At 42.2% G+C, this 13,461-nt stretch overlaps 1 protein-coding gene across 1 annotated transcript in view; it reads right to left on the bottom strand.

Annotated features, from left to right (window-relative positions):
- Positions 1-9,258, bottom strand: part of LOC141984889 (ovostatin-like) — a 47,398-nt gene extending 38,140 nt beyond the window's left edge. Inside the window, exons 1-5 of the mRNA XM_074948390.1 lie at positions 9,194-9,258; positions 7,068-7,251; positions 5,623-5,779; positions 3,232-3,284; positions 2,715-2,735 (exon numbers count right to left, since the gene is read on the bottom strand). Of these exons, the coding sequence (XP_074804491.1) occupies positions 2,715-2,735; positions 3,232-3,284; positions 5,623-5,779; positions 7,068-7,251; positions 9,194-9,258 (480 nt within the window). The remainder of the gene's footprint in view (positions 1-2,714; positions 2,736-3,231; positions 3,285-5,622; positions 5,780-7,067; positions 7,252-9,193) is intronic.
- Between the last annotated feature and the right edge of the window lie 4,203 nt (positions 9,259-13,461).

Here is a 13,461-nt window from a genome sequence, read left to right as displayed (position 1 = left end):
AGTTAGCCAGTTTTTAATGCATTTAATGTGTGCCATGTTAGTTTTGTTTTGCTCTAGTTTTATAATCAAAATAGTATGTGGTACCAAGTCAAACAACTTAAAGAATTCTAAGTATATTACATCAACAGTATTACCTTTATAAACCAAACTTTTAATCTCATCAAAAAATATCAAGTTAGTTTGACAGAATCTATAATCCATAAACCCATGTTGATTTGCATTAATTTTACTATCCTCCTTTAATTCTTTCTTAATCGAGTCCCTTAACAGCAAGGACTCAATTAATCCCTAACATACTCTTGTTTGGGATTGATGTCAGTCTGACAGGCCTATAATAACCCAGGTTGTCCTTTTTACCCTTTGTAAAAATTGGAACATTAGCTTTCTTCCAGTCTTCTGAAACTTCACCAGTGCTCCAAGACATTAAGAGTCCAGCAGGATCCTCAGCCAGTTCTTTTAAAGCTCTTCAATACAAGTTATCTGGACCTGCTGATTTAAAAATGTCTAACTTTATAGCTTCTGTTTAACATCCTCAAGAAATATTAGTCGAATGGAAAAAGTGGTGTCATACAATGAGACTTGTATCATCTCTTTTTTCCCCAAACATGGAACAGAAATACTTATTGAACATTTCCACCTTTTCTGCATTATTATTGATAATTATATCATTTCCATCTAGTAATGGACCAATACGATTGTGAGGATTCTTTTTGTGCCCAATGTATTTTAAAAATTCCTTCTTATTGTCCTTTACTCTGTTGGCCAAATCTCTCTTCTAAATCAGGTCAGCTTTTTAACCAGCATGATCTTCTTCTTCAATTGTGGATTTGGGGGCATCTAGTAAGGTGTTAAATTATTCCCACTTATCATTCACATTTTTCTATTAAATACTTTCTCCCAAATTATGATTTGGTTCATAATTGTTTTCAGTTTTGTGAAATTGGCCCTATTAAAGCACTAAGTATGCCTATTTCTGGTCTAGACTTTATTCTGCTTGCACATTATAAATTGGATCAAGTCATAATTACTTGTATCTAAGCTACCTTTTTTCTTGTTCTGTGATCCCTTCCTCATTATCTGTTAGCATGGGGGATTTTTTTTTATTACACTTGGTCCTATCTGGGGGGTGGGGGTGGCTTAACATATAGGATGTGACTAAGGACTCAGTCTTATAGATGCTGAGTGCTCTGAACCCCTGTTCAGATGCTGAGTGCTCTGAATCCCCTTCCTAGGATCAGACTGTGTGTGGACTAAACTACCCTCAGATTAGGCTACACTGGATATCGGATACACAAGCTGCCAATCTACATGAAACAACACAGGACTGGGACTCAGAAGATCTGGATTTTATTCTCAGCCCCCCCACTGGCATGCTGGGTGGCCTTGTGCAATCACTTCACTGCTCAATGCCTGTTTCCATATCTGTACAATGGGGATATTAACACAGACCTCCTCTGTAAAGTACTTTGAAATACACAGGTGAAAAGCACTGTATAAGAGCTATGTATTATCTGCATTTGCCCTTTCTAGGACATGATCTTACAGGGAAAGACAACTCCTATACATACATGGTAAGCTTGGGAGTGATGTCATCACATCAGCCAGTCTGCTGTAGTCTGACTGAGGTAAATTTAAACTGGATTCTTTATTCAAGCCCCCTCACAACTACCATGTGTGTTACGCTCCTTAGTTCTGTAGACTCCTTCCCTGTGGCTCCCTCTAGTGCTTGAAAGTCACTTTGCATTTACTCAACCCTGCTCTAGTCCACTGCCATTAGAGTCAACATAACTTAGATGCTAACATCGCTCTGGGAAATCCCTCTTTGAGGAGCGGTACTCCTGGCTGTGAAAGCACAGAAAATGACACCCATCCTAATGGTCAGTGAGGAGAGGTGGGGATATAGGTGTTGGATTTAAATGCTGTAGTTTACAATAAGTATCTATGTTTTAAAAATAAATAATACATGGGTTTTTGCTATTGTAGTTTACACTCTTCACCAAAAATCTTTAAGAATGATCTAGCCCTCTGTTGTTATTTCCTATATAACATAACAGAGTGTGTGGAACAATATATTCATTATTATTATTATAATATTTTGTACTCCTAGAGCACCATCTGTCTGGGGATCTCAAAATGCCTTACAACACTAATGAAGTTTAGTCTCAAAATAACCCCAGGAGACAATTATTATTGTCCCTACTTTACAGATGGGAATACTGAGCCACCGGTGTTCAGTCCAAGGTTACACATAGAGTCTGTGGCAGAGGTGGGAAAAGAATCTAGACTTCCTGACTCACAGTCATCTCCTATAACCAGGGCTCCTCCCTATAATAGTGAGGAAGCTGATGCACAATCATATAAATGAAAAACCCTGCTCCCTTCTTTGTTTCTAATCAGATTGTCTTGTATAAAAGAAAACCATAGAGGGGCCTAGCTTATTCAGGAAGCATTGTGTACATGGTAAGTACTCATGCACCTATGGAGGGGGATTGGTTTTTCTTCCCTTCCTGGGACCCTTTATTGACAATTTCTTGCCTGACACTCATTCTCAACACGTTCTGCACGGGTTCCATCTGCACTGATTTCCCATGGGGATCATGGGAGGAATTTGCCTTCAGGGTGACAATTTCTCAAGCAAACACTCTGATTCTGGAAGCTGAGAGAACTCTGTCCTTCGAAATAAGTCATGGTTTATAGTACGATGCACCTCTTACCTTAAGGATGATCAGGGGATACTGAAAAAGATAAAGGGCAAAAAACCGGTTAGAATTCAAGGAAATTAGTTACTGATTTAGAAATAAACTGGACGATAAGGCAAGACTCTGGCTGCTCGTTTTCTGGGTGCACAAGTTTGGAGAAAAGGCACAAGGTTTTCATTCAGGCCTATCTCAACTTGTGACCAGAAGTTCAGTGGGTTAAGGCTACAACCCTAATGTCACCTGTCTGTGAAGACGACAGTCTAAAATATTTACAGATTTCCACAGTCTCTTGATATGGGGAGTGGTGAGGTGACTCTCCCCTTCAGATCTGCGTTCTCTAGGGATGTCCCAGGCCCTTTCCCCCATACAAAGGTGGGTCAGTAACTAGTGATGTGAATTCAAGGAGTATATTTGCTAGAGAGACATCAGGAGATCTACTCAGCCCGTTTTCCCGATATAAAGGTCAGATAGTGACTGATTAAGTGAATCTATAACAGGTCCTTGAAAAATATTGACTCCCAGTCACACTCACCATCTCCTGAACAGGTTTGAAACTGTTATCCAAAGAGACAACTCGGAACATCACTGAAAAGAAAGGAGGTGATGGGGAAAGAAAAAAAATGAACAACGTTAGCAGCAGAATACCATTTTCTAATATATGTTTTGAAACTAAGTTTCTTCAGACACATCATTGAAGGAAAGTTTGAAGTGTTAAAGAGAAGCCTTTTGAGTTATTGGAGAAGCAAAAAGTATTTGAATGTTATTTTAACTGGTGAAAAAAAAATCAACTAAAGTATTTCCTCCATGTATCAGCTGGGGTCAAATATATCTAAAAAGTAAACACACATGGTCATATTATCTCTCAGCTTCTACTCCATTATACCAGGGGTAATTTTAGCCCACATATTATTTATTGAACTTCCTGAACTTAAATCTTGGGGCAGTGGAAAGATAAATCTAAAGATAAAATTATTCGAAGTTTGGAAGAAGAGAGAATAATTGACTTTCCCACCCTAAATCAAATGTGGACTATTCAAACTGTTTATCATGCATCATTTTATTTGCTACGTGTTTTATTGTCATGTACAACAACAATTAAAACCCTTTCATTTAAATAAAATCACAAATTAACTGTACTTAGTGTGATGGGGTGTACTCCCCACACTGACTCTGAGAGGTCTGAATTAAGCCAGGCAGGCCCAATCAGCCAATCAAGCAGCAAACAAGGGAGATTCAGGCTGTGTGGAGGGAACTAATTAGGAGGAAGTTCACCTGTGAGAAAACAGACAAGGCTTCTATAAAGCCTGGAAGTTGATGGCAGAAAGGGGCTGCAGGGAAGTAAGCTTCAGTCACACCCTGTGAGAAGGGAGGTGTGTCTGGAGGCTACAGAGGCAGGTAACCTATGGTTAGATCCTGAGAGGAGAGAGCTTGGGAGGGTGGCAAACCCAGAGGGAGTGGAAGCCAGACAGGTAGGAAAGGCTCAGGGAAAGAGCCAGCAAGGTCCTGGAGGGAACAGACCTGAGCTGCTGATTAGAGGGTCCCTGAGCTGGAACCCAGAGTACAGCACGGACCTGGGATCCTCTACCAGCCACTGTGGAAGTGGCACTGGCTGGGCAGGGAATGGGAAGACTGCCCAAGCCTGTTGATAAAAAGAGACTTTGATATCCTGGAAAGGGAGAGCCAAGTCACAAAGAGGCAACATCTGCTCCTGGAGGGAGAGAGAGGCTGCAGACAGAGAGAGAAGAAATGAAGTGCAACTGCAGGAAGGGGTATCAGCTGTGCAGAGCTAATCCCCAGAATGGCCAGGAGGAGGCGCCATCCTGTGGTGAGTAGAACACTGCGTGGCAGTTAATCATGCTTGGATATTTCAAATATGGCTGAATGAGGTTATTCCAAACTAACAAAACAAATGTTGCTTGTATTAAGAAGCACCACAGGTTTCTGCTCCAAAGGTATTTTACAGAAAATATGAAGCATCTGAAAAGAGGGGAGCAACTTCATCACCATGAGAATAGCCCAGGTAGAAATGTAGAAGGACTAGCAGGGCCCTCTCTATCTATCTTAGCAACTTACATGGCCCCAATCACCATAGTAGTAGAGCACCTTACAATCTTTAATGTATTCATCCTCACAACACCCCTGTGAGATAGGGCAGTGCTGTTATCCCCATTGATGGGGAACTGAGGCACAGATAGACTGAGTGACTTGCCCAAGGTCACACAGGAGGTCTGTTGTAGGGCAGAGAGCTGAACCTGCATCTCACAAATCCAGGACTAGCACTCTAACCAGTAGACCATCCTTCCTCTCCAGCACCAACACAGCTCAGGATCACTGTCCTAAATGAATCAGGAAAAACCCATCCATCACTGCTTGCTGTCTTCAGGTCATGCTCCGAGACTCACCTCTTCATCAGAGCATTCCCCAAAAGAAAAGAGTAGAAGAAAACCCAGTCATGTGTTCAATGATAGAAACCATAGAGTAGGAAGAAGAATTGATTTTCTCTTCTGGACACATCTCACTGTCTTTATTCTTTATTTATTTTTTGTATTGTACGCCCTGTAGAAATGATGACTGAATCAGAATCTCAGACTCAGATAAGCATAAACAACAAAAGATCTGGATATTCCTGAAGTGATGGATTTCTGTAAATCCAGAAAGCCGTAAGATCTCTCAAAGGAAATTCATTCAATTAGGAACATATAATTGCTATTTATGCATTAAAATTCTATGAATAAGCTACTTTCCCCGCTGTCTTTTGATGATCCCTACCTGGGGTTGCAGCCAGAGACCACCTCAGGGACTGATTATGAACATCCTGCTCCAGTTCTTCTCCTTAGCAATGAGACTCCATCCTAACCTCCCTGCCCCCTGACATCCACACTCCCAGTTCAATAATTAACTCACACCGCCCCCCCCCATTCACCTGTCTGTCCAGGTTTGTAAATGGGTTTGTCCGTCTGGATGAAGACAATGCTGTCCACATTCTGAATTGCCACCGACCTTCTCTCTGACAGGTGGACTGTGTGGCCTCTGGCAGAGAAAGTGATGAAAGCCAAAGGGTCAGAGGTGGCAAGAGGAGCCTGGGAGGGAACAAAAAAATGAAGACAGAAAGTGTTTTAGGGTCCGTCTATGTGACGGGTTCCCAAGTGAGGGTGATGACCCCTAAGTGACTCATGATGAGTTTGGTGATAGATTGTCTGTCTGCCAACAAAACAAGTTCTAACAGTATGTCTACACTGCAGTTGGAGGTGTAATTTCCAGCTCTGGCAAACATATACACACACTAGCTTTGATTGAGCTACTCTAATAAAAATAATGTAGCCACAGCAAGACTAGCAGTGGGTGACCGAGAATCTCAGCTGGGATTGTACTCAAGCAGCGAGTCCAAGCTGTTGCCTGTGCCGTTGCAGCCTCACCGCTGTTTTTTATCGTGCTAACTCAATCAAAGCTAGTGCGTGTGTGTTTAGTGAAGCTGGAAATCACACCTCCAGCTCTATGTCCCCTTACAGTCTGCGCTATAGAGTGGCACTAGTTTTATCCCCAGGCTGTGGACTCCACACACAGTTCAAATCCACACACAGAACAGCTAGCATAAATGTTTCCTAATCTCTCAGGACTACTGTGTATTGACCCTATTGATGTGCAGGGCTGTCAGGCTATTAGCAAGTTCTAAAGTGCTTCTCCTGCTGCGTATGGGATCACCTAACCATGGGCTCTTCTGTGGCTTTTGGCCCTGCACTGTAATGAGAAAGGAGACTCATGTGTTCCAACTGGGTTATGAGCTAGATCGAGTCAAATCCGCCTACACCCTGGGGTGAAAGTCAAATGTCTTTCCCTGACACACTCCCTGATCTCTCTCTCTCTTCTCCCCCCCCCTCCCCACACACACACTCTAATAGATTTTGTCTTCTTCAGACTCGTTTTCTAATCTTTTTTCCTTTCCCTGCAGTCTGTCTTTGGGTACATCTACACTGAGACTGGAGGTATAACTTCCAGCTCTAGCATGCTAAAAATAGCCGTTTAGCTGCAGCTGCATGAACAGCAGGAGGGGCTAGCCACCTGAGTATGTACCTGGGAGTTTAGACAAGATTGTGCTCTGGGCTGCTACACCCTCCTGTGACTTGTGCCGCTGTGGCTACACTTCTATTTTGAGTGTGTTAGCTTGATCAGAACTAGTGTATGTCTCCTCGAGCTGCAATGTACGCCCCCAGCTCCAGTGTAGACATACCTTGTGTCTTGTTTTTCATTTCCCATCCCCATTCTCCTTGAGCCTTTCTCCTCTTGTTCTTCAAGAGTAGGATCCGTTTGGACCACAGGAGGGATGTATCCCCCTTTGTCTCTCTTTAGTTGAATTAAAATATGAAATACCTTGAACTCTCTGCATTGGAAGAAATTTTTTTCTGTCACAGATTCCTCAAATAGCGTGGTCTTGATGTCATGATAGTCCAAGTGAACATTCAGGGATAGTGGCTCACTGAGGTTGTAGAGCTGTACACACAGGCTCTGCGGAGAGATGCTCTGCAGCACCGAAGGGACCACCAGGACATACTGACTGCAGATAAACAAAGCCAAACAGCCAGGTCAGTCAGCAGAAAGGACAGGACGCACAACAACATACATTTGGAGAAAAACTTAGGGCTTGTCTACACTCGCAATTTACAGCACTGCAACTTCCTCGCTCAGGGGTGTGAAAAAACACACCCTTGAGTGCAGGAAGTCTCCAGCGCTGGTAGCTACGCCCCTCGTGGAGAGGTTTTTTTTTTTTTAAAGAGTGCTGGGAGAGCTCTCTCCCAGCGCTCTGACATGACTACACAAGCCACATTAAAGTGCTGCCGTGGCAGTGCTTTAACGTTGCCAGTGTAGACTAGCTCTAAGTGGCTATTGGGGATCTTGATCAAAAGCTTGTTGAAATCAGCGGAAAGACTCCAGTTTAATTGGCTTTGGATCAGGCCCTAAGTGAGCATAGTGTGTTAGATGATTCTCCACACCCCCTCACCTCAAACTTGAACTGGAGGGACAAGCTTGAGGGGTGGCATGTATCATACTTATCTGGCCCTCATCACCATAGTATCTGAGCGTCTCATGTTGTCTAATGGATGTATACACCTCTGTGAGGGAAGGAAGTGCTGTTATCCCCATTTTTACAAATGAGGAACTGAATCACAGGGAAGCTAAATTACTTGCCCAAGGTCACACGGGAAATCTGTGGCAGAGCAACCCATGTCCCCAACTAGTGCCCTAACCACCAGACCATCCCCAGGTATAGAATTCTGTTTCTGTGGCCTAGTCAGCCATGAGCTTATTTTCTGAGACTATCGACAAAAGTACCAGTTAATGCTAATTGTGGTGGTAGATCTGGGCACATTTCCATCAAGAAAGGAACTGAAATGTCACAACTTATTTGCCATAATACACAGGAAATGCACTTCAGTCTTGGCATGCAATGCTTGATTATTCCAGGAGGAGAGACTACCCAACTCAGCTTTTGTTTCTATCGCACTCTCTGTCCTCTTCCCACCCCTCTCACTTTGTTGCTCCCTTTGTCTCCTGCCATTATGCCTTTTTTAAAAATGCTGCCTCTTATGGTTAGAACAGGCTCCCACTCCCAGGGTATCCTCACTCTCACCCTCCAAGCCCCTCCTCTGTTTGGTTAGGCTTCTGCTGCCAGCCTTCTCCCTGCTCCCCTGGTTCTTTCATTAAAATAAAAGTCAGAACTGAGAAACTGGACATGCAACCTAAAATGAATCACATCATATTTTTGTTGTAATCCTGGCCCCACCCTTCCCTCCCACTTCTTTTCTTGTTTTCATCTTTAACTGATCTTGCCTGGTTTAGATTGCACAATCCTCAGAGAACAGACCAGGAGTAAAATTTTCAAAAATGCTTAAGTGCTTAGGAGCCCAAGTCCCATGAACATTCATAGGGTGTTATGCCCATACGTCCCTCAGGAAAATGAAACTTAGGCTCCTAAATCACTGAAGTGATTTTTAAATTTTTACCCCAAGTCTTCTATTTCTGTAAAACCCTGAGCACTGTTATGGTGATGTATAAGCAACACATGATACCACCAGCCTCCAGCACAGCTCTGAGAGGCCCCTACAGTGCCCCTTGCTATTCCAGTCCTACCACTCACCCAGTCTTTCCAATGCACCTTACTCCTGACCATCAGTGCCGTCTGCTTATCTAGTCCTAGGCCTCCTCCTCATCTCTGCTGCTGCACCTCAATCCTCATCTGCATTAGTCCCTGTTATTAGTCCTGGATCTCTACTAAACAAATCACATTTCATACCAATTTTGTGAAAACGAGAGAGATTCACTCTACACTGAAACATCCACCAAATTCATTTCAGCCACACCTTTAACTGCAATCTGAACCCAAATCTCCAGAGACAAAAGTCTTAGTGCATCATACAACAATGCCCCCAGAACAAATTAAATGATGGAAAAATAATGCGATATTATATAGTAAAAGCAAATAATATGTGATTTCTTACGGCCCATGAGATTTTGCAGAAGTCAAATGAAAGACAAGCACACTCAGAAAAATCTTTGACCACATCGTCGTCCACGGAGATGAAAAGGGAAAGTTGAAGGTGGAACCTCTCTCACAGAGAGCATATCTTCTGGCTTTTTAAATGCCCATGGCTGTTTCCTCCTCCTCACTCATATTCCAATGAAAAGACAAAGAAAAAATTTGCATAGAATAATTTCCCTCTGTCCTGCCTTTCTTCACACCCTTTCAGGTGTTGCTTCATAAATGTAGCTTAGGGGAGTTCCAGTGTTGCCAATTAATTCATTTTTACAGGCCAAGCCATTTCCTGATTCTCTTAATGTCTCACTTGTGCTTGCCTCTCTGATTTTCTCTGCAATAGGGCTTGTCATCAGCTGAAGATTCCTTGATGCTCCAGTTTGTTAACATGTATCATTGCTGAAGTGCTTGTGTGCTCCATCAGGACACAAAGCTCCCACAACACTGCTGTGTCGTAGGCCTGGAATGTTGGATGATGATGATAACATGCACAAAGGGTGTGGTTAAATTCAACAAGGAAGAGGAAGAAAATCCCAAACATCCTTCATTTTTTTTTTTAAGAGGCTCAAACACATAAGGATGAAAGAAAGGCAACTCTTCATTTACTTACTTATTAAGGCCCTACAAACTGAGTTTGTAATCATGGTGTTTCATAGAGTTTAAGGTCAGAAGGGAGCACCAGATCATCTAGTCTGATCTTCTGTACATCACAGGCCACCAGTACAACTCAGCACCCACACACTGAACCCAACAAATGAAACAACACCAAAGTATTACGGCCATCGGGGTCTAAACTATTATGTGCCACAGTCAGAGAATAGGCGGGATCAACATGCACCAGTGCCCATGGCCTGTGTTTCTGGGGATCTCTGCTTTGCATCTGGTACACTTCCCTGTAAGAGTCCAAACAGTCCAGAGATGAAGGATCTTTCCCTGAATCCATACTTATAGCTTCTTCTCACTGAAAACAAACTGACAGGGCCACTACCCATGTGGGCTTTTCCTCTGATGGAGAGTGAGGGATGAATTTAGAGTGTTTGACCTCCAGTCGTCCCACACAATGACCATCTGCTTTGAAATTAGCACTTTGTTGTTCAAGTTCTTCATTTGCATTCCACAAGGCTTCTTTCTCATCCAATGGGTTATTAATTTACAGGAGTAAATGTTTGGTATTACATTATAATGCAATACAGAAAAGTGAAAACAATACAAGTGACATCCCTTTAGCTTTCTTGAAGATTAAACACAAAATACACTCTCATACATTTAATCATAATTTTGATCTAGACTAATACACAAGTGAATTGGCCTGGCTACGCATTTGCAAGCATTCAGTGAGGCCAGGGCATTGGCATGAGCTGGCACCTGATTGTCAGCGTCACACCCTCTTCCAACCACACCCTCTGGGAAAACCTCCTGGGAGAAGCCTGAGAGCACATTCAATAAAACTGGTTGGAAAAATTTCAACACAACAGTTTTCTGTTGGAAAATGCAGTTTTGATTGACTCATTCCTGCAAAATGATTCAATGTTGACAATTTTCAGTGGGAAAAAGTGAAAACAAATTGACTTTCTTATTTCGTTTGATAATATTAGTGTCTCATTTTGAGGAGATAAAATGTTTTGTTTCAACATTACCACTTCAATTAATTTTGTTTCAATTTTTATAGTACATTTAAAATTAACATTTAATTATATTATATATAATTTATATTATAATATTTTGACATTATTGAAACAATTATTTGACATTATCAATGTTTCCAAAGTGAAATTGTTCAGAATTTCCCTTCAAGAAATTATTAAATTTGGCCTTTTCATTTTAATTCAGAACAAAAACCAACTTCAAAATATCAGAATTCCCCACAGAACATTTTCCCCATGTTTTCCAACCGGCTCTAATATTCAGGACATCTTGACTCTCTCCGACCAAGGGGGGAGTAAATTCTAGTGCAAAGGATCCCTCATTGAATATGCCCTGCAGCCAGCCCCCTCTAGTTTATAACTGGGGGGAATGGGGGTTCCTCGCTCAAGCTCCCCAGCTGACTGCAACTGCCAGAGTATCACATGGGGAGAGACCGTTTCTAAGGTAGCCAAGATACAAACCAATGAGGGTTTTGTAGATGAAAAGAAACCAACTCATTCAGCTTCACCCAGAAATAAACTGGAAGCCAGCGTAGACTGTGGAATAGTGGGAAACAATTATGCACATTTTTTTTACTTCTGTGCTCTGCTTAAGTCCCTTCATTAAACTTGTTTTTATCCAATTTGTTTAGAGCATTTTCTAAATGTTTCCATCACCACAATACCTGGACACCACATATATTAGTAAAAAAAGCATCATTTGTCTGAAAAAGGACCAAACTTTCCTCTTCTCTCCTCCCCCCCACATTGCACCAGTTTCCTAAGTGGGATCATTCTTGGAGATTGTCTTACTATTACAGTATCTGAGTGCTGATGATGTGCCCTCCAGGGGAGATGGTACTGACCATTCTTCAGCTGCCAGCATTGAAGAAAGGTCTGTGAACCTTACACTGTGTCCTAAGGTGGCAACACTCAGGGCCACTCTGCTCTCTGATTTATGTTCAGGTAAGAAAGGTTTTCCCACTGCATTGCCAGTGCGCCTGCATGGGTATGGAAAACATGGGTCTGGCATGCCTGGGGTTAAATGGTGCCATCAGTTAGGTGGATGGTCTATCGATACTAGGGAGAGATACAGAGGAACGTGTAAGAAACCACAGAGAAGTACTGAAAAGGCTACAAAACTATGGGGGTAAAAAGGAAGTACGAAAAAGTATGCTTTCTTCCAGACCCAGGATGATTTGGGGTGGGGAGAGGGGGCATAACTCAGATGCAGAGGCAGTTCCATCCCTTAAAAAGAAAAGACAAGACATTCAGGATGTAGCTGTCCCCCAAAATTTTTAAAAGCTTGAGTTCTTTTGTGGCAATATTAAACTACTGACTGTGGAAGACTCTTCCCAAATGTATCAGAATTCATCAGCCCAATGTTAGGGTCATTAAGAAAATATGGAAACTGGGCTCAAAAAAGGGAGCACTAAGGATGAAACAGATTGTCCTGATATTAAAATGCAGAGGTCCAGAAAAGGCCCTGAGATTGAAGATGTTGCAAATATGTTTACTGACATAAAATGGCCCTTGTTTTTAATAGTTACTCTAATGGGTGAACCTAAGGGTAGAGTTGAGGAACAAGTGTCAAATGCCCTTTGTGACTGATATCTTCGGACAGAATAGAAATGCAAACCTCCCAAAAGACTAAACAAGTATAGGTTAATGAATTGCAGGAAAAGAGCGTGGTGCATGAAGCTATGTAACTGAAGGGAGAAGCTGTCATTATGTTGTCTGTGTTCTACACCTTTTGCTGTTGAAGAGTTACCTTGTTGCTGTGGTAGGCAAGCTGCCCTCTTCTGTTTCAGTTCAGATGCAGAATGTTACCAAGTCATTCATAGCTTTTGCTCGTTCTTCCAATGGATTTTATATTTGTGCTTTCTCCACTTGCTGCTTTCATATATCTAAAATTCAAAGACCTCATCTGAGAAAGTCATGTGTTGCTTTTTCACAACACTTTATTTCAAAAGTAGCAGAATTTGCTCATTCACTGTTTCTCATTATAAAAAGAAAAGGAGAGGAAGGAATCATCTAAGGGCTTGTCTACACTGGCAATTTACAGTGCTGCAACTTTCTTGCTCAGGGGTGTGAAAAAACACCGCCCCCTGAGTGCAGCAAGTTTCAGCGCTGTAAAGCGACAGTGTAGACAGTGCACCAGAACTGGGAGCCGCACTCCCTGTGCTGGTAGCTACGCCCCTCGTGGAAGTGGGTTTTTTAGAGCGCTGGGATGAGAAACTGCAGAACTGGAAGTAATTTGCAAGCTGGACACCATCAAATTAGGCCTGAATGAAGACTGGGAGTGGATGGGTCATTACAAAAAGTAATTTTCCCTCTGCTGATACTCACACCTTCTTGTCAACTGTTGGAAATGGGCCACCTTGATTGCATTGGCCTCGTTAGCACTACAAAAGTAATTTTCCCTCCCTTGGTATTCACCCCTTCTTGTCAACTGTTGAGAACAGTCCACTTCCACCTTAATTGAATTGGCTCATTAGCACTAACACCACACTTGGTAAGGCAATTCCCATCTTTTTATGTGCTATAATATATATTCTGCTTACTGTATTTTTCACTCCATGCATCTGATGAAGTGGGTTTTAGCCACGAA

Source organism: Natator depressus, chromosome 1 (genome assembly GCF_965152275.1).
Source record: "Natator depressus isolate rNatDep1 chromosome 1, rNatDep2.hap1, whole genome shotgun sequence".
In the NCBI taxonomy this organism is placed as follows: Eukaryota; Metazoa; Chordata; order Testudines; family Cheloniidae; genus Natator; species Natator depressus.
The sequence above is the reverse complement of the archived record's forward strand: the minus strand, read 5'-3'. Positions and strand labels throughout refer to the sequence as shown.